The sequence below is a fragment of the Typha angustifolia genome, chromosome 15 (assembly GCF_048772165.1).
Source record: "Typha angustifolia cultivar Huaian chromosome 15, ASM4877216v1, whole genome shotgun sequence".
Lineage (NCBI taxonomy): Eukaryota > Viridiplantae > Streptophyta > Magnoliopsida > Poales > Typhaceae > Typha > Typha angustifolia.
The window spans coordinates 7,550,896-7,571,897 of record NC_133253.1 but is presented as its reverse complement, the minus strand read 5'-3'; the positions used below and the strand labels follow the sequence as shown (position 1 = coordinate 7,571,897).

Genomic DNA, 21,002 nt, shown 5'->3' with positions numbered 1-21,002 from the left:
AAATCTAACCATTGATAAACCTTCGGGCATAAATGAGATTTTGTATTAATTGCCTCATAAATCAGTTAGAGAGAGTGATTAAAGAAAGATTATATTTTTTAAATACTGAGAGAAGAGAACATATTTAAATTAGAACATATTTATATTAGATTTTAATCCTATCTGTCAATATAAGATTTTGAATTTAGGTTTTAAGTCTATCACAGGACAAAAGAGAGATTTGAAGTAGACTCTCATCATTTAAAAACAAATGATATATTTGACTCTAATATCTTATTAAATAATAATCTTTTAAATTCAAATAGAGAAAGTAGAATTGTTTTGAAAAATTAAGTGTGTAAACTTACTTAACTACACATCTTAATAACTTTCTAGTTCTTAAGGCCTTGTGGCCTTGTTTGGTTTGAGATGCATAAAAGACTCTCTCCGTATAGATAAATATTTTAATAACTACCGACAATATATATATATATATATATATATATATATATATATATATATATATATATATATATATATATATATATATATATATATATATATAGTCGGTTTGTCTCTTTATTAATTTTGTTTTAGGTTTTGTTTGGTTTGAGACTAAGCTTTAAACTCGATTAGTTAGTCTCGTGTTTTAGTCTTCATTTTTTTAAGAGTAAACTTGATTAGATATAAAAAAAAGATAAAAGGATGTTTAGTTACTGAACCAGTTTAGTAATTTCTGAACCAATTTAAAGAGGTACTTAAACTCAAAACAAATAAAATATATATTATATTGTTGGTAGTTATTGAAGTGTTTCTATACCTAGATATTCTTTCATGTATTAAGTTTTTAGTATCATTTGCAATGTCGAAATGAGATAAATGTGGGTGGCAATCTTTTCCTCCATGATTTGTGGTTATGTGGGGGGTATGTGATTAATAATTGAGATGGTTAGTAATTAATAATTGAGATTAATAATGGAGGCATGTGATATAAGCAGTGGTAGAACCTCTTCCACTGCTTACTTGATTATATCTTCCTACCTACCTCTCAATTTTGGTGGACCTAAAGAAGAATTCTCCATGCATAAGCAATAGTACCATATTATTCTTCTGGTCTCATTCATTTTATGAATTTGGAATTTGGATAATTTTAGAATAAGATATTAATGGTAAATTTGTAATTGAGTTAGTATATAGTATAAGATATAATTTTGATAAATAATATTTATATTATAGAATAGAATAATTGTAATATTTTTTTAAAATAAGATATTGTTTTTCATAATAAGAAAAAAAGCTAATATTCCGATGATAAACGATATAGAGTCAAGTTCGAATTTGACTCCAAGAACCCTGCTACGATGTTATATTAATTAATTCATTAGATAATCTAAAAACTTAAGCAATTTAAAGAATAAGATATTTTTATCTCCTTCTCCAACCATTTCCAACTTAATTGCATCTTTCTTTATTATAATAAAATATATATCGACTATAAAAAATATATATTCACTCAGTTTTACTAATTAAAAAGAAAAAAAGCTACAATTAAATTATAAAAACCCTTCTCTTCTCCTAAGAAACAACTTCACCCTTGTGATGATGACATGGAAAATGACATAGAGGTGGTATCTCTTTCCACTACTAGAATTGTTTACACTAAATTATAAGTTCATCTTTTAACATGAGCCACAAAGTATAGAGGTGATCTAGATACTTTACTTAATCTATGATAAACTAATTGCTTTATCTAAGTATAGCTTTCCATGCCATAGTGCTCTTTTGTGAGCACTAGCTAGTATCTTGGATAATCATATCTTTTGATGTATAACAACAACCATTTTTGGATGAAGGAATTATCTTCAAGGTGTGACATTTTAGAATGGCTAAGCTTCTCCTTCTCAAAAGTCTCCTTGATTACCAAACATATTGATATTGACATATTAACAACAGAAAATGACATATTATCATTCGGCCCTGATGTTAGTCTTCTAGATTATCCTCACCTATTTTTTTAATATATTTTTCGCATAAATAAAACATAAAATTAATCTCTTTTAGACCTATTTACAAATTGATGATTTATAGCTTATCCTACAGGGTTTGATCTGATTTTAACTTAGCTCATATCATTCGCCTTTAATTTTAGGTTTCTAGGATAGCATCACTTTTTTCTTTTAATGAATAGAACATCGAATTGATGTTTTAATGCTTGTGGTTTGACTTGATTTCAATTTGCTCATATGTACTTTAAATTAATGCACTTAAATCTCCTATGATCCATACCAAGTTGCAACCATTAATTAACTATTAACAAAAGTATGAAAAAAGACTTAAATTATTCTCATAGAATATAATATGATTTTTAAGGATTGATTTTTTAACAAATTTCTTATGGCAGAAAATATTAACACCAATTAAGAGGTGCAAATGGAAACACTGTAAGATGCATTTAGTTGTGGAATAACTTCGAAACTAATTTATATATACTTATTTTTTTAACATACATAACAAGATTTGTATCGGTATAATTTTCAAATTAGTTTGGTTGTAAAATATAATTATTATATTTGATATGATATGAAAAGTAGAGATATTTTGACAAATAACAATAATACACTTCATTGTAGATGAGTGAGGAGAGAAGAGAGAGAGGAAAGAGTTGAATAGAATGTTTAAAATAATAGTTAATTAAAGTTATGTCTTTTCAAGAGTTTAATAATAATTAGTAAAATATAAAATATTAGATGGAAATATGAAATGATAGAAAATTAGGTATTAGTAAATCACTATTATAAGTTGTTGTTTAGTTAGTATTTCATATAAACCTCACTGTACTGGAATAACCAAAAGAGGCCTAATAGTTTAATGAGTCTTAGTATAATTATCAATACATCAAGCTTTCTACTTCCAACTAGTTATTAGAATTAAGAATATTACTTATTAGAGTTTTGTATTAGCAATTCATGTACAAAAATTCTTTATGGGCGTATTAGAATACTCTATAAGAGTATAACTTAGAAGATTTGAATTTTTTTTATGTATCTCACATTAATAAGATTGGAATCATTGGAAGGGCATTTAAATACCTTTATAATGTTTTAGGTAGTATGAAGATCGTTTTAAGTGTTTGAATGGTTGGAGCAGTACGAAAAGAAGAACAAAAAAACTGTTTTATGTTGCAACGAATACTCTGTGTTTAAATAACCAGATGTTTGAATGGATATTCGGGCGTTCAAACAGATACTCAACTGTTCAGATAGACACCTAGGCGTTCAAGTGTCTAAGATGGGACAGCTGAGTCCCAATCCGACTAAAAGTGGATTTTGAGTCTTTTTTTCTACACTTATATAAATCAAACAATCGATGATTTATAGTAACCCCGTAAGTTTAGCTGAATTTTCCACGTAAAATCTTATGGTGCTTATCATGTTTGCTTGGTTTTATACTTCTAATTATATATGTATTATTGAGTATTTGTCGTAGGCTCCTAGATTAGGATTAGTCTAAAAAATTAACATTAGTCAATGACGTCCTTTAGATTAGGATTAGCCTAAAAAATTAACATTAGTCAATGACTTCACTATGGGTCTCACTTGAGTTCACAAGAATCTCCTCCAAGAGCCAATCATGAGATTCGCTGACTTCTTGGTGGTAATAGGATAGCGTCAAGCCTCATCTAGAGTATCAAATTATGCACTTAGTCCTTGTTCAAATAACCCAAAGGAACTAATAAATAAAACCCTTAGGACTTTGTTTGGAATCACACATTCATTAGAAGATTCGATTCCCTTATTGTGAGGAACTCAGTCCTCTTGCACCATGCATTTATTTGAAGATTTTATTCCCTCATTTTAAGGATATGGTTCCCTATGGATTATGAAGATAACATCACCAAACTTCTTTTCAAAGCCCCCCCCAAAAAAATTGTCCGGTTAAGCAAGTGCCGTTAAAAATTTAAGCCAAAAGTATACGAAAATAACACCATTTTTATTTTGAATTTGATCTACGCGCGCGAGCTAAGTCGGACAGTGCTCATGTGTGTGAGTTAATTTGCATCGATATCTTTATCCACAATATATGTACTCCTTTTGATACTTATATACCATACTAACATTTCTCAAATATTTAATGTGATACTAAATTCACTTTTTTTTATTTTTTATTATCATGATACTCACTTTAAAATTAATTTTTATTCACTTTTCTTCGTAGATTTAAATAAAAAATTTACATTGCTCTTAAAATATACAACACATCAGGCATAAAATGAACGCACTACATAAAGGTAAAATAAACCCCCAATTGCCAGCAACAAAGGTGGTATCTTATAATTTATTCATTAAATGTAACAATGGAGAAGAAGGATCCTTTTTCTTTACATCCCATGACACTATAAATCATATAGTTTTAATGACACCTCTAGAGAAGATATAAAGTGGAGGTCTAAGAATAGGTAGAAGAACATCCTTTTGACATTTTTATATTAGTTTGTATACTACTTTAGATTATCTTCATATGTATATACTGCTATCTGACCAACTAACACTGTGGATATGCTTAGAAAGTTGGTGGCCTGCATGAACTAAAGCATCCCAGATGTCATAAAAGATCACCTTAATTCCTCTACTGGGGAAGGTTTGCTCCATGGATGATATCTCTGCAATGCATTAATAGTTATGAATTACGTATAAGAAATTAGTTGGACATTAAAAAATAGAAATAGAAAAGGAAAGAAGGATAACTAGGAATATGTTTGATCGCCTACCGGGATAGCAGTATCCATCTGGGGATATATGGATTCAGCCTGGATAAGATTTTTTTTAAAATATTTTATTTTACTAAACTAGCTTTTTTTATTTATTATAATTTTATATAAATAGATTATTATTTAAATTTAATACTAAAAAAATTATATTTAATATGAAAACTTGTCGAGAAACGCTGACAAGTTTAAAATTTTATATACGGTAACTAAAATAAAAGTAAGATAGGCTTAGCTGCATCTATCTATGTTATATTTAAAATATCTATAAAGTGTCGTTGATAATTTTAGTATTTTATTTCGTTAATTTACATATACAGATATTGTTTGTACTTAAAATTAATATTTTACTTGTAACTTTGGAGCAAATGGACTCCTTTGTATTGAAATTTAAGGATTAGTCTATTCCGAAAAAAAAGTGTGGGATAGGGCTAGTTGGATCAAAATCTCTTTATTCAACCTCGGATAAGAATCACTATTATAGCATAACATCATTAAACGTAACACTAGCTAAGAAATTTATGCCGTTTAGATTTGTGAATCAGATTACAAACTTATTTTACGATCCTGTGCATTTTTTGCTTTAATTTTGATTGTCGTCGGTCTCTAATTTTTAGCGTAGTTTAACATTTGCCTGCGATGTATGCATTTAACTACACACAAAATTTGTAATCTTTGTTAATTTTTATGTTTTAAATAATTGGAGTGCATCGGAATAAATTGGACACACTTAGATTGAAGCCCCTTTAGCATTGCACATAGTAGAAATTAAGATCATAGAAATATATATATATATATATATATATATATATATATATATATATATATATATATATATATATATATATATATATATATATATATATTGGGTTAAATATATTTTATCCTCTTGTATTTTTGTCTAAAATTATTTTATATTTTTGTACTTTAAAAAATCTCAAACCAGTCCTTATAGTTATGACTGTAGTTTTTGCTGCATTATATCAAAATTTGTATTTCTTCTCTAACAAATATGATAGGGTTATTTTAGTCATTCAAGAAATATAGAGACTAATTTGAGACTTTCTGAAATACATGGAGTATAATGATTTTGGTGGGGGGGGGGGGAGGGGGGTTTAAAAAATATGGAAAAGGGAGCAAATGAACTTCATTGGGCCTCCAGTAGGGCCCACTTCGTCGGCCTCAAGTAGGGCCCATTACGTTGGGCCTCCAGTAGGCCCATTACATTGGGCCTCCAGTAGGGCCCACTGAATTGGGCCTCCAATAGAGCCATGAGCCATGTAGAAATGGGGCCTTCGAAGGCCTAAAAGGAAATTGGTGTCGCTCTACGTTAGTTTATCAACTTGCAATTTTTTCCCAGTAGAAGAATTATAACGAAATAGGCTAAATATAAACTATCTTTTGAGTCAGGGACTGATATATAAATTTTAAAAATTACTAAGAAAATTAATTTAAATTTTGAATATTTAAAAACCGAAAAGTAATTTATAATTAAAAAAAGAATATCGTCAACAGTTTAGGCTGATGTTGTAGAATATATACTTAAGTTTTAAAATCTAATTAATGCGTAAAAAAAATGGTCAAAAACTCTCGTGTTATTGTCATCCAAATGGATTAATTAATTAATTAATTAATACGAAGTACGATTAGTCTTCACTGGCGGTGACCATAACCTGCCATTGCCAATGATCTTATACCTGACTCCATCCGTTTCGATCTCCTCGTTTCCTCTCGCTCTCTCTCAACCATGGCGGGAGCAATCGTTCGCTTCTTCGTATTATTCGTCGCCTTGATCTCATCCCTGTCTTCGATTACTCTCGCGTATAGACCTGGAGACATCGTCCCGATGAGCAAAGTAGGCCAATACCACGGAGTAAGAACCTCGCAACCAAAACCCTAGTTTTCCTCTCCCTATCTCCCCCTTAATGACATTTATTTTGGTCCGACTTGATCTATTTTGGCGCAAATTGCAGTCGAGAACCATGTGGTTTGATGTCATCGGCAAGCACTGCCCCGTCTTTGCGGTCAATCGGGAGGTGGAACTCGCATAAATTCTTTCGATCTTGTTAAATCTTGTGCTCTTTATTTGATTCTTTTGCTTCTCTTTTTGGTGAATTGTGCAGGTGTTGATTCCGATACCCAAACCTACGGGTTATACTGGTGCAGATCCGTATAAGATGTAAGCTTCATGTGATTTTGTTTTTGGATTTCTGCTCTCATTTGTCAAGATGATGCAAAACAACATGCAATGCCACTTACACTGGCTTGTTGTTTTGATCCGTTGAACTTAGTGACCTCTACTCTGCTTTGATTAACCTTTGATCTTACTCCTTAATTGCTTTAAATTTTCCTTTATCCAATTAGAAAAGTTGCAAATATAGAAGTTGGAAATTGAGATAACTTTATTTCTTGTTCTGTGACTGCAATATTACTACCTTAAGGCTGTGCTTGCGTCTTGACTACGCTCTATTTGCTAGAGCCTCATGTACATGAATTCCCTTTTTTTACACCAATAAAGATAAAGGCTTATGTCATTTAGTTATATGGAGGGTAGAATCCAAAATTCTTCAAAATGCAGGAATAGGCCTGACAAGTTATCTGCTTCTTAGTTAGCTTTTGAATGACATGACCAACTAAGGAACGATTTTCCATTTTAGGTTGAGCTGCGAGCACACATCTGAATGATTTGGTTGCTTAGTTGGGAGCTTAGTACAATAAGACAACATAACAGACTCATAGAGGTAACTAACTAGAGGAATAATCTTTGCTAACTCTCTGTTTGGTGAGGGCCTTGTAATTTGCCATGTTTGACTGATAGTCATCCAATACTAGTTGTGGCCTTGGACATTATAGGGCAGTGATCTATTTAGAAGATGAAACATGTGCTAACTAGTCCAATATCATCAACATAAACAAAGATGCCAAAAGATAGCAACAAAACAAATTTCATTTTCTATTTTTGATCATCAGATAGAAACAAATGTTGAATGACTTGATGCAATTATGTCCTGAAACTTATTTATTAACTGAATGGGATTAATTATTTGTTCTGCCCCTCTATTTTGTGCTCATTAAGTTGACATTCTCAAGAAGCATTCATATAGATGTTCTATTTGATCATTAATGTGCAGATCTTTTCAAGTTGGTCATGAAAAGTTTCATGTTCCTTGGCTTTTTGTAATAAACCGCAAAAGCTCTGAAGTTCCAATGATAGATTTTCATTTGGTAAGGATGCCTTAGTTTTCTATCCACTATTTTATAGCCATTCCAAATGTCTGATTTAATTGTCTTTCCCTTAGTGTACAGAACTAAGAAGGGGAAATCATTATAAATAGATTGTTTGGGTGGAAGAAATAATTCTGCAATTTGATATTTCCTGCAGAGGTACACTGGAAGCGATTTACATGGTGTCACAGCTAAAGTTGTGGACATGCCTCATCATTGTATGCAATATCATCAGCTTCTCTTATTTTTCTTTTGTACTTTTCACTTAAGACAGTTGGTTCTATGAGTTTTATTCCAATAATTTGCTATCAGGTAATAAATATGGAGCATTTGTTCCTTTTTTGCTTTTCTTTTAAACTAAAGCGATCAGCATGTAGTAATGTCAAGTCTTATTTGTTAGATTGTCCATGAGTTCCCTTGTGTGACCTTTGTTTACATGCAAATATATGCTGCTAGAATGAAAGGTCACTTTGAACAACTGGTATCTTTTGTAATGGACATACTTAGCTAGTCACTAGTTGCTAGAATATTCACCTCTCTTGTCGCACTCAGTTTAAAAATTTCCTTTCTTCTCCATCTTACTATTGCAAAATATATGCTTTTAAATTTATTTAAGTTTGTCTTTGCCGCTTGGTCCCTGCATTTAGAGAGATTGAGAGTCAGATGACGTCACGGCTAGTTTGGGGGTTGTAGAGTTCTATTTCAAATCATAGGCAGGAGGTAAAGGGAGAGAGATTGAGAGTGAGATGATGTCATGGCTAATTTGGGGGTTGTAGAGCTTTGTTCAAGATCATATCATACCTAAAACCTTTTTACTTAGGTTTTCATAGCTAATGGGCTCTGTCCAGATTCTTAGTTGCCCCTAGCCTAAAACTGACTCGTAAGCATTTTCTTCCTCACAAATCCCTCTGTCATGCCATTCTACTAATTGCCACCTCTCTCTCTCTCTCTCTCTCTCTCTTATGTAGACATGATTATCGGGTGGGCCGGGCCAAGTTCAGGTTGGGCTTTTCGGGCTAACTGAGTTTAAATAATTGTTCACGGCCCGACCCACCAATCACTCGGGCCAGGCCGGGCTAGAATATTCTAGCCCGTTACTATCCAGTAGCTCATTAAATATTGAGCTTGGGTTGGGTATAATTGGTCTAACATAATGGATTAAATATAAAAAATTATATCTTATTGGGCCGAGTTTAATGAACTTATATGAAGGCATTTTAGTTATCTTTCATGGGAACATACTTATATATTAATGTATAGTTTATTAAATATCTAATGTGGGACTAAAAACAATATAAAAATATGCATGCATTATGTGTCGGGTCATAGATGAGAGTAGTAGATCAGGTTTTCGGGCCTGGCCAGGCGGGTAAAAGCTTAGCCCATGCTGCCTACTACCATCTCGGGCTCGAGTCAGGCTGAGCTTAGCTTGATTAAAGTCGGGTGGGTTTGGGCGGGTCAAGCCTAATGATCATGTCTACTCTTATGTTGTGCCTGACCATAGCTAGGATTGGCAAATATTGACCTGATCCGATAATTCGACACGATAACCCGGCTCCTAACTGGTTTTGTGTTTAGTTTAATTGAGTTCGAGTCATAAACGAGTTAACCCGCCTAACCCGATTAATAATCGGGTCGTATTCGGATTTATACCAATGGCCTGTTTTAACTCATTTAACCGGTTTAAATATATGGGTTGGGCCAAATCAATCCGCTAACCCGTTAATATGTATAAACTAAAATTTTAACATAACCTACCCTACCTTACTCTCTCACTTCTCTACCGATCGCTCTTTGGTTCTTTCCCAAATCTCTTCTCTTCCCTATCCCAAATCACTATCTCCACGCTCATTCTCTCCCATAGGCCACAATCGGCAATCGACTCTCCAGTTGCGCCCGTGTCCCTTTCTCCGCCCTCCGCTACCTCTCACTCTCCTCCAACCAACTCTCTGGCGGCGTTGACCTGGTACTTCTGACCTCGAATTGCCTCTTTGACCACTTGCCACCACTAGATTTGAAGATCTGGGGGACGCTAGAGGAGCAACCTCCTATCCAACGACATCCCTACCCTCTTGCCTCGTCTTCCTTGACCTCAGCATTAACCTCGGAAGATCCGGAGATCTCAAGGATGTTGGAGACAATGCTTGCACCGAGAGTGATAGACGATATGATCTTGCTCTCCAACGGTGAGGAATTGCTAATCATCAACGTCGCAGCAGTGGGGACAGCTGGGTGGGAGCTTGGTAAGAATCCATCCCTCGCGTCAGTAGTCTACCACGTTAGAAATTGTGCAGGAGAGCGCTTTGACATGCGAAGTGCGGCGGTGACTCCTCGGTTTTACCGCTCTTCGGGGTTGTTGCTCCACGATGGTCGTGTGCTCGTTGGTAGAAGCAACCCTCACGTGTACTACGACTTCCCCCGCGTCGAGTACCTGACGAAGCTTAGTCTCGACATGTTCTCGCCTTGCCGCCATAGAGGTCCACTCCTGGAGCCTTGTCATCGGTACCTCAATCTTTTCACTGCTTTGCCAATTTCGACGACACCTCGATCACTGGAAGTCGGTGTTACTAAATATTGTTACTATATATTGCCTAATTCTGGTAGATATGTGTGTGTTATATTCTTTTTGTTAGTTGGGTCAAAAAATGTGGTATTAATTTGGTAAATTGGTGAATCGGATCAGTGTAGTACTATAAACGGGTTAATCGGGTTGTGTAAACGGGTTGACCATGTTGTATAAAGAATACAACCCATTTATCAAACGGGTTAAATGAGTCATGTCGTGTTATCCATTTAATGAACGTGATCCGACTCAAATCTGATCCGACCCGAACTCGACTATCCCGACTTGATTTGCCACCCATAGCCATAGCTCATGCTGGCTTGGTGCTTTCATGGCAGCATGGCAGCACTTAAACCTGGAACCATTACACTAGTAGGAATAGAAATTGTAATACACTACTAGGAATTGGATATAATCATAAGATGGAAGATATGCTTTTTTGCAATTACAGAAAAGCATATAATGACAAAGATAGGGTCGATAAATATGTCGAACCTAATGACAGGTAGCAACAGGCTAGTTGATTGGTGTTGGCGCCATATATTAATGGATGCTTTTGGTTTCAGAACAGTAAATTTGGCATACTCTTAGGCATGCATTACAAACTCTTAAGACAAAAAAAAGTGTATTTGCTTTCTAGCTTCTCTTTTCATATTAATTTTGATGCTGATTGTTTACTTCCCTCTTCAAGTAGATCAAGATGCTTCCTTTTGTTAGCATCAGGGAATCCATTGCAGTGACATAACTATAAAGAGTTTTGAGATATCGGAATTGCTCTGAGGTAGACAATTGTGATGGATTTTGTGAGGAAGATGTTAAGGTTCTGGTAAATAAACTATTGGTCTGGAGCAGCTTGGCAGGACCATGCTTTAAACATATGTTAATCCCTTACTAGAGAGTTTTTGGAGTCATGGGAGTTGTGCAATCTGAAGGTTCTGATAATTGATGTTCAAGATTTAAAATGATATTGCATTATTACTCAAGAGCAGCTTGGCAGGACCATGCTTTTTATATATGTTTTCTTAAGTCTGCAACTCTTCTATGAAAGACTGGAATGAAATATTACTGGATAATTCATTATTTCTTGTAATCGATAAACTCAGACCAAATCTTTTGAACATTAATATCTTAGATAACTAGTTAATTAATGTTGCCTTCATATTCTAACTCAAGGAACTGAAACACATTTTTTTCTTCAAAATTAAGGATCTTTTTGTGACACTTGATGTAATTCTTTAAAAGAATTTCTTTTGCAGTTTCTTTTTTCAGTTAAACCATCTTAAAACTGATTAATTCTATGCTGCATTGATGCTAAGATCTGGTTGCTTGCTTTTTCATTTGTTGTTGTGAGCAGATATTGAGGTTCATCCAGACATCCGCAAGAACTTCTGGAATCCCCAGCATTGGCCGAAGTATGTACTTGTTAGATACACATGGTGAGTGTGGTTATCTTCTTTCTTCTAAAAAAAGTTCTCAAATTTCAATCATTTTGTCAGCAGTTGTCACCAAAGTTTGTATACCGTGTTATGTTAGTGTATTAAGATATCCTACTATAAATAGCCATAATTATAATGTTTTACTTGATATTCCTTCATTATATGAGGAAATACATGGCATCTTTGAATGATTAATTGGTCTCTGTCCTTTTGATTATATTTGTTCAGCTTAAAATTCTATGAAAAATAATAGAAGCAATAGTATTATGATATCCTAATTATCTAGATCTCTCAGCCTAATATTTATGCCTGCGAATGCCCACATACTGCTTTTATGTTCTATTCTTCTGAGAATATTCTCTTACTTTTTGTAGTTACATTCTTAATCTTTTGTCTATGATTTAACTTATAGTAAAGAGCCAGGTATTGTGCATTTAGTGGCAAATTTGTGTGATTCTATGTGAAAGTATCCTGTGCGGTTATATTGATGCCACTCTTTAGTGGGAATTTGTGGAGCAAAAAAATAGAGGCTCCAGTTTTTACCTTTTCCTGAATTCTGGTGAGGTTACATTGGCGCCACTCTTTAGTGGAATTTTATACGCTGGAAAAAGAGATATGTTACATGAGTACAAATAGATGGAAATGTCTTCTCTGGTTACTCTTGTTATTCCAAATGCATCTCCCTCAAAATTGTCCTCTACTTTCTTTTAAATTATTGTATCTTCAGAGCGTAGTAAATGTACAGTATACATATCTTGTCTGGATGTTTGTTGATACCAAGAAATATATTTTATGACAGGGAGGAGCAATCAGAAATAGATGTTGCAGGGGGATTTTACGTGATATTTGGATCAGGTATATTCTCTATCTATATAATTTTTGTTTGCCCTTATCATTTGGCCCAACTCTCCTTTGCTATGTTATTTCTTAGCTTTGCTATCATGGATTTGACATAGATGCACATTTGTTGACAAAAAAGTTTTATTTTGCATTACTGTTCAGGCAAATGTACTCTCTTATTTCAAACTAAAAAGTTAGTCCCCATTTATTGCAAACAAAATTAAATGTTCTAGGATAGCTGTATGGTGTTGATATGCAATTTAGATTTAATATTGTGCTACCAGTTTTATATATTCACAGTATAAACACATTTTCCATGTAATATATAAAGAAATTATACATACATATTACATAGTATATACTATACATTAATCATGGAACTAAATAGTTTTACCCATTTCAAGATAGGGCTCTTATAGTTTCCTTTCCCATGGCAACTAAATTCTATTGGATTCTTCTTATAGCATTTCTAAACCTACCAATTTAACACGGTTATTTCTTTTTCTATTAAATAGATTATGAGCCTTTAGGTTAGTTAATTGAGCCAACTCTAAAGATGCCACAATGAACCTAAACCATACGCACATAGCCCCTATGTAGAATTTCTACTATAGATCACCCCTTATGCCTAGGTAGAATTTGAATTTGTGACCGCTGTCATGGTAAGGTTGAATTGTAACCATTTGTACTAGCGGTTGAGCCTATTTAACAAGGTCAGTTATCAATAATGCTAAGTTATCTTGTAGTTCTATGTTCTAGGCTTCTAGCATGGTTGTGCATTCCTTCAATTGATCAAATGCGACTGCCAATAATGAGTTGACACCCTTTATTTGCTTTATTTTTGTAATAAATATTTGTCTTTTCTTTTTTGTACTTTGGATGCAGGGCTTGTTTTGTCTTTTATTCTGGCAATTTACGTCCTGCAATCATCTCAAGACAAGTTAGCAAGGTATTCATTCCTCCATTTATTACATTTTGGCTGTTGGAATCAACAATATGGTTCTCCAAATTTTCAAGAATTGAAGAACATAAAAGCACTAAAGAAAATTTCTCTGACCTCAGCAAGCACAAGGTTGTCTTTGCCCAGAAGTGCTGATTTCAACTCAATATTTGCAGGTTTGTCAGGGAGACTGTTGCAGAAAGCAGTATGCCAGAGGGAGGAGTTGCAAAGGTTGAGTGATCTTTCCCTGGAGTTGCAGAGAAGACTTCCAATTTTTGGCACATGGGAAGAATGAGAAAAAGATCTGTTTCATCTCCAAATCTGAGCTTCGCAAGCAGCATAGCTGTTACAGAATAGCAGCTTGAATGTTTCTCTCCGTCGGTTCTTCCCTGAGTATCAACCTTTCATTTAGCAAAGGATCTATAACCTAGAAAAAGACCTTGTAATACTAGTAAAGTGAAATGTGCTAACAGAGGCAAGCATTTAGAACGCATTGCCAAGAACCTCTCCACTTGTTTGATCCATAAGTGTCAATTCTTCTGAAAATAAATCTGTTTGCGTGGACCCTTAGAATTTTAACTTGGTTTAGAGCTGCAGTACCTTCAGTAGTATGACAGGAATCCTAGAGTAGTGAGATTGTATTTCCTAGCTTTTTTTTTTTTAAAAAAAAAAAATTTGTTGGTATTCTCCTAGCCTTGCAAATTTTTTTTTAATCATTCGATGAGCTCGAAGACTATATATAGGCTAGATAAAGAGTAATTCTTTTTAGATACAAAGTAACTTAGGTTCTATTAAGGTTGTTTACTAATATAGTAAGTTGTATAGTTTAAGTTTTAAGCTATATGTGTTGTTGAATAATTATTCTGAACTAAATAGATATGTTCCAAGCTGTTATGCTATCTAGATGTTTCTCTAAGCCAATAGCACTGTCGAGTTATTAACTGAGTCGAGTTGTTAAGTTAAACTATCAAATCACTAAATAATTTTTTAATAATATTATTTAAAGTTGAAGTTAAATTCTTGATTATTTTCATCATGAGAAAAGTACTATCAATTCTACTAGAATCAGGTGGTCCTAGCCTTCTAAGTTCTTACTCGGTTTTACACTGCTGTTTAAAGCTTCCTCCAGGATCTAACATTATGCCGTTCGTGTACCTTTTAACTGCTGGGCTGGACATATGAGAGATGTTCTCTTTTGAAAAACTCAAAAATTCAGATGATGACAACGATGCTAGTTCATACTGCTACGATTCCCAAGTTATTTATTATAGCCTCTTGTAATAATGGCCATGCATGATGCAAAGCCCTATTGGGCCATACCATTAGGCCTAGACTTCGGTGCATTAGTACCCAGTTTTGTCACATAAATTCTTTACATTATATGCCTCTTGCAATTTCAATATATATATATATATAAAGATAGTACTCTTTGGCACACGGATTATAAGAAGGAACCGGACGAATGACTGCTTCCAAGCTGCAATATATCCTCACGACTTCACAGCCTCGGATACCATGCCACCCCTACGGTCAGGTCCTCCCTCCCCAGAAGAATTAGTCTCATCATCCTACCCGGGATAATGAAACAACTTGGTAGATTAAAACACGACAGCCCTCAAATCTAGTTCATTATTGATGTGGTCCTTAGAGCAAATTAAGGATTCTGCACAAAGATACATAGCCGTCGTCTTAAGATATCCTCCCATCGTGACCAAGTGGCTCCTAAATTAGCACCTCTACGGAGGGCTGCTGCTTTTCCACGTATCGCAACTTAACTGACCTAATATATCTCACGTACTTTCCCATCTCAGATTCAACGTGAACCACTAGATACTCTGTCAGAATCTCCAAGGTAAACAACACGATTCGACTTAGATCCCAGAGCCAATGAAGGATTCGCCCTCCCTCTTTCTTTTGATATCTACAATGAGGTCCCTCACCTTTTCTTTATGTGTGTTCTTTGCATGTCTACCTAGCTACAAATTTTATACACTGATGCTGTTTAACTAACTTAAGAGTTCCACTTACGTACTTTTTATTTCATTTTTTTTCTACTTCTTCTTCTTCTTCTTCTTCTTCTTCTCTCTCTCACTCTCTTTTTTCTTTCTTCCCGTTTTCGGGCACACCGAACAGTGCCTCTTATGGTTGTCATTATCCAAAATTTTCTTTGTTGATAGTTTTGGTTAAGTAATCATTTTAATAACTTCACCTTGAGAGTCATGTTTAAATAATATATGCAAACATTTACTAACTATATAAGCCTATGATGATGTTGTGGTCCAATAACTCAACTAACAAAACTTGGAAAAGTTCACAAGGAAATTCCACCATGGGATATTTAACTCCCAACCTCTCATATAGACTTGGGACATCAGTAAGGATATGTAATTATTTTAACAAGTAGGCCTTTCGGGATTCCAACCCAGGACTATTTCTGAGTCTTTCGGGATCCAAATCCAAGACTTATATTCTAATATTAACTCATCAGTTAATCTAATGGCTTAAGCTTAAAGAATGGTGGTCTTTATTGTTATACTCTAACTTATAGTAAACAGAAAGAAAATAGAACAAAATAGGAAGAATAATATGAGATATAAATTATTACCTAAAACAGGGAAAAAAGACTTTCTAGATATATTTGTTAGATAACCAGCTTTATGGAACAATAATGTATATTATACTTTAAACACACTTCTTAATATGGTATGTTGGCAGATGATAAATACCTCACATAGTATTACTATAGAAAAGCTTGTTCAAACACCATATTAAATAATTAATAGATTCATAGCTTAAGAGGTTTATATATATCTATATATATACACATGTCATTAAAAATATTAATATTAAGAAAGTTTACAAGTAAGGATTGACAAAAGGGAATGCAACTCTCAGGAACTGAATTAAGCTTTTCTTTGCCATTTTCTTCTAAAATATTCCAAGCATGGAGCTCTCAAGAAATGTAGCATACTTAGTGGGGCCTGTAACCTATCCAATAAGCTCATCTAATCGGAAAAAGAATAAGAAAGAAATATTCTATTATTGCCAACGAAATTATACTCAAATGGTTATAAGAGGCATGTTGCATGAGTATTTTGGGGTTCGAATCTTTATATGCTATAATACTTTGGTGCAACTCGAGCTCAATAATGCTTCTATTTAGATATCCCAATAATGCATAGCTTTGCCCCTGGATTATCCTCACAAGTTTTTTTTTGTCTTCTCCATCTCACTCCCTCGTCTCCCTAACAAAAATACTGAATTTATAGCCCTCGCCTGATTCATGCATTAAGGTTTTTGAGAACAGCATTTATACGTTCTCTTTAATATAAATTAGGTACATCTATAAACGTTACTTATATTGTATTATTTAGTTTTAAAACATAATAATTAACTCAAATAAGTTTATGTAAGAATTGGTATTTGATTACTAAACTGTGAATAAGTATGTTGACAGCAATGAAAGTAAGTTTTTAGTTATAAAATATATTTAAAAAGATATGATTTCTAAATAAATATTTCTTATGCACGAACCAAACGACGGTACTTACTTCGCTCTCTCTCACGCCTTTATAACTTTCCCCTGTAGTTTTTTGTTCCCCTCTCTCAACAATTTCCTAGAGAGCCTCTCTCACTCTAAAGTTTTGTCACAAAGGAAAGTCTCACCATCCCTCACATTAAAAACCACCACTTTCCTTTATCTCTTCTTCTATCCCCTCCTTTATTCAAAGTCTATAAAACCAACGCTGAGCCCTTTCTCTCACTTGCTTTTATTGTTCTCTCGATCTCCCTCTCTCTCTCTCTCTCTCTCTCTCCCCCTCCCCCCCTTTCTCTTCTTCCCTTCCCCAAAAAGGAGAGAAAAACCACCTACACTTCTTCCTAGAGATCACCATGGGCCATATATACAGCAAGAAGCCCGAAAGAGCCCCATGCGACGAGTCCTTGGTTGAGAGAGCAAGGGATGAGCGGGAAAAGAGTGAGGCAGGAGAAGAGGAGATGGTGGTGAACGAGGTAACCCAATGCTCATCTCGTCTTTCTCTTCTACTTGTTATCTCTTCTCCTTTTTCTTTCCATCTTACTCCCTCACCAGCCTTTTCTTATCATCTTTTTTCTTGACTTTTATGGCATGTTTTAGTTTGCATTTCCAGTTGTTTAGCATGGAGATGGAGAGAGAGAGAGAGAGAGAGAGAGAGAGAGAGAGAGAGAGGTAAAGTGGCAGTCATAACAAGGGGTGACAACTGCCAAGAGAAGCCTCCTCACGTAGGATTTTTGGCTCTTGTCTTCTCTTGTGTTGCAACTCTCGTTTCTCTGATGGTGCTCCTTTGCACCCCCACCAGTGCTAGAAGCATCGACTAGCGATACACCCGAAGCTGCACCCACGATCTTGCATACGTGGCAGCCTCGTCAGCACGGTCATAGGAGGTTTATATAACACACACACACACACACACAGATTTGTGAAGCTCTGGGTGCATGCATGTACCTGACCACCATGGAATTGGGCCTAATTGGCAAGTGAGCTATTGGGCCCATCTTGCTAATTTCGAATTGCCTTTGATAGGTCAAGGGCTTGGTTGATGGCATTTATATTTTGTGTTATTTTAGAAACATGTGGGCTTTTATTGATTCATTATTTTTAGCCAGTACACATGCATCGTGTGCGTTACACGACACGCGGCCGTGCTCTCACATACACTCATGACATGCCTAGAAAGTTGGCGTTACAACTATACCAGTCACTACCACGTGTAACCGCATATTTGCGAGAGGTAGAGGCAGAGAGAGAGACAAAAAATTTGTTGGATTCTTACCTGAAATCGCGCATATAAAAAACGCAAGTTTCATTAGTTATACTTGTTTGTTTCCATTCATAGGATTAATATCCAATTTTAGATCTAGTAATATAAATGAAGTGAAATAATTTCCCTTTCTTATGGGGCATAATAATATAGATATATAGCCTTTGACATGCATTCTTGAGTTTGAGAGTGTTGTTAGACATATTCCTTGACATGTTTCTCAAGTTAGAGAATGTTCTCATACATATTCGTTGATACATATTTCTTTAAGTTTGAAAGTTTACTTATACAATAGACACATTTGAACTTGCAAATCGCTAGGTCAACTTTAGTCTATTCTTTGACATAATTGGTGTATTTCCTTTAGTAGCTAGTACTGAGAAGATGTAGGTAACGAAGAGATCGAAGTGCATCCTACTAAGTATTGGCATCAAAACACTTCTTAATTGTTGAGAAACAACCTCCACATTGTAGGATTATAGTTAATAAATATGATTATGCAACTCTTATTCACCTCCTTTGTTATAACACCAGTACCTTTAGGTCAGTACACCAACTTTGTTATTATAGGACAATGTTATTCTCGTGCATGTAACATGCACGTAGGTTTGCGACATAGAAATAGTTACACTTTTATGGGCTATGGCCTGTGGGGTGGTGGGGGGCCCATTGTAACATTGTTCGTATCTTTTGCTATACGTTAATATCATCATTTATTATGGATTATGGCAACATTCGCATTGATGTTTTCTGCCCCCTCCTCTTTTTATTATTTTACGTAGATGTTTCCCAATGAATTGATACTATGCAGGTGGTTGAGGAGCTACATCTACTGGGCCGAATAGTGTTGCCCATAATGATCACCAGCTTTCTCCTCTACTCCAAGTCAGTCATCTCCATGCTCTTCCTCGGCCACCTCGGCGACACCGCGCTGGCCGGCGGATCTCTCGCCATCGCCTTCGCAAACATCACCGGCTACTCGCTCCTCAAGGGCCTCACCATGGGCATGGAGCCCATTTGTTGCCAGGCCTATGGTGCCAAGAGATGGGCCGTCCTTAGCCATACCTTTCAAATGACCCTAATCCTCCTGCTCCTCTTCATAATCCCCATCTCCCTCCTCTGGATCAATCTGAAGCCCATCCTCTTGTTCTTGGGTCAGGATTCAGGTATCACTGGTGTGGCCCAAGACTACATCCTCTTCTCTCTGCCAGACCTCTTGGCCCAAGCCTTTCTCCACCCATTGACGATATTTCTCAGGACTCAAAACCTCACCAGGTCCATCACCTTCTGTGCCGCCTTTGCTCTCATGCTCCATATTCCTATCAACTTCTTTCTTGTGTCGTACTTGGGGTTTGGAGTTAGAGGAGTGGCTCTGGCCTCAGCTTGGAATACGATCAATATCAATTTGGGACTGGTGTGCTTTCTACTCCAATCTAACAGTGCTTTGAAGCCATGGGCCAGATCATCGTTGGCGGGCCTAAAGGGCTGGGGCCGCCTCATCGGGCTCTCCTTGCCGAACGCCGTGTCGGTCTGCCTGGAGTGGTGGTGGTATGAAGTGATGCTGATCCTCTGTGGCCTACTAGCTGATCCACGGCCCAGTGTGGCTGCCATGGGCATTCTTATACAAACCACCGGCCTCATTTACGTATTGCCGTCGTCTCTCAGTATGGGCCTCTCTACTCGGGTGGGCCATGAGTTGGGGGCCTGTCGACCCGCTAGGGCCCATCTCGCGTCGACGGTCGGACTTGCTGTCGCCATAACCTGTGGGCTAGTGGCTTTTCTTTTCACCTTGGGAGTGAAGGATGCATGGGGGAGGATGTTCAGCGATGAACCGCAAATCTTGGAACTGACCGCGGCGGTGCTCCCGATCGTTGGCTTCTGCGAGCTTGGTAACTGCCCCCAGACGGCAGGCTGTGGTGTGCTCAGAGGGAGTGCAAGGCCCACAATTGGAGCTAACATTAACTTCAGCTCGTTTTATCTAGTCGGCCTTCCGGTGGCCGCCGTGGCCGGGTTCAAACTTGGTTATGGGTTCATCGGGCTGTGGATGGGCCTCGTGGCGGCCCAGGCCTCATGTGCATGCCTAATGATGTATATAGTGGGGCACATGGACTGGGAGGCTCAGGCTGGGAGGGCAGAGGAGCTGACGAGGGCTGGAGATGGAGAAAAGAATGACTTGGAAGCTAGCCTGCTGGGATAATTTTACTCATGGCATAGTAGTAACTGCTAGAAATAATAGCAAAAGCAGTACTATGTATATGACTTTAGAAAAGTTCCTGCAATAAAATATGGAAGAAGATATGCAGTAATAATGTTTCTCAAGAGAGGTCGAAGCAGGGTAATACGAATATGCAATGATCAAGATACAAGTTCACTTGAGGATGCCGAAAAGTTGACAGCCAACACAGTGAATAATGCTAACTGAGAAATCTCTGACAACAAAAAAAAAAAAAAAGAA

At 35.8% G+C, this 21,002-nt stretch overlaps 2 protein-coding genes across 2 annotated transcripts; both read left to right on the top strand.

Annotated features, from left to right (window-relative positions):
* The first annotated feature begins 6,415 nt into the window (after positions 1-6,415).
* Positions 6,416-14,327, top strand: LOC140779244 (uncharacterized). Its single transcript, XM_073124249.1, has 9 exons — positions 6,416-6,617; positions 6,718-6,780; positions 6,868-6,923; positions 7,876-7,969; positions 8,127-8,187; positions 11,887-11,968; positions 12,768-12,823; positions 13,694-13,757; positions 13,925-14,327. The coding sequence occupies exons 1-9, from the start codon at positions 6,492-6,494 to the stop codon at positions 13,986-13,988; spliced, it is 666 nt and encodes a 221-aa protein (XP_072980350.1). The 5' UTR covers positions 6,416-6,491; the 3' UTR covers positions 13,989-14,327.
* Positions 14,328-19,122: 4,795 nt separating this feature from the next.
* Positions 19,123-20,878, top strand: LOC140778027 (protein DETOXIFICATION 49-like). Its single transcript, XM_073122540.1, has one exon. The coding sequence runs from the start codon at positions 19,353-19,355 to the stop codon at positions 20,742-20,744; it is 1,392 nt and encodes a 463-aa protein (XP_072978641.1). The 5' UTR covers positions 19,123-19,352; the 3' UTR covers positions 20,745-20,878.
* Positions 20,879-21,002: the final 124 nt, after the last annotated feature.

Bases quoted from the DNA above. Each gene is read 5' to 3' on its own strand.
- LOC140778027 (XM_073122540.1), top strand. From the start codon at position 19,353: ATGCAGGTGGTTGAGGAGCTACATCTACTGGGCCGAATAGTGTTGCCC.
- LOC140779244 (XM_073124249.1), top strand. From the start codon at position 6,492: ATGGCGGGAGCAATCGTTCGCTTCTTCGTATTATTCGTCGCCTTGATC. The intron at 6,781-6,867 runs GTGGAACTCGCA...TGAATTGTGCAG, and splicing joins TCTTTGCGGTCAATCGGGAG to GTGTTGATTCCGATACCCAA. The intron at 6,924-7,875 runs GTAAGCTTCATG...ATTAATGTGCAG, and splicing joins GGTGCAGATCCGTATAAGAT to ATCTTTTCAAGTTGGTCATG.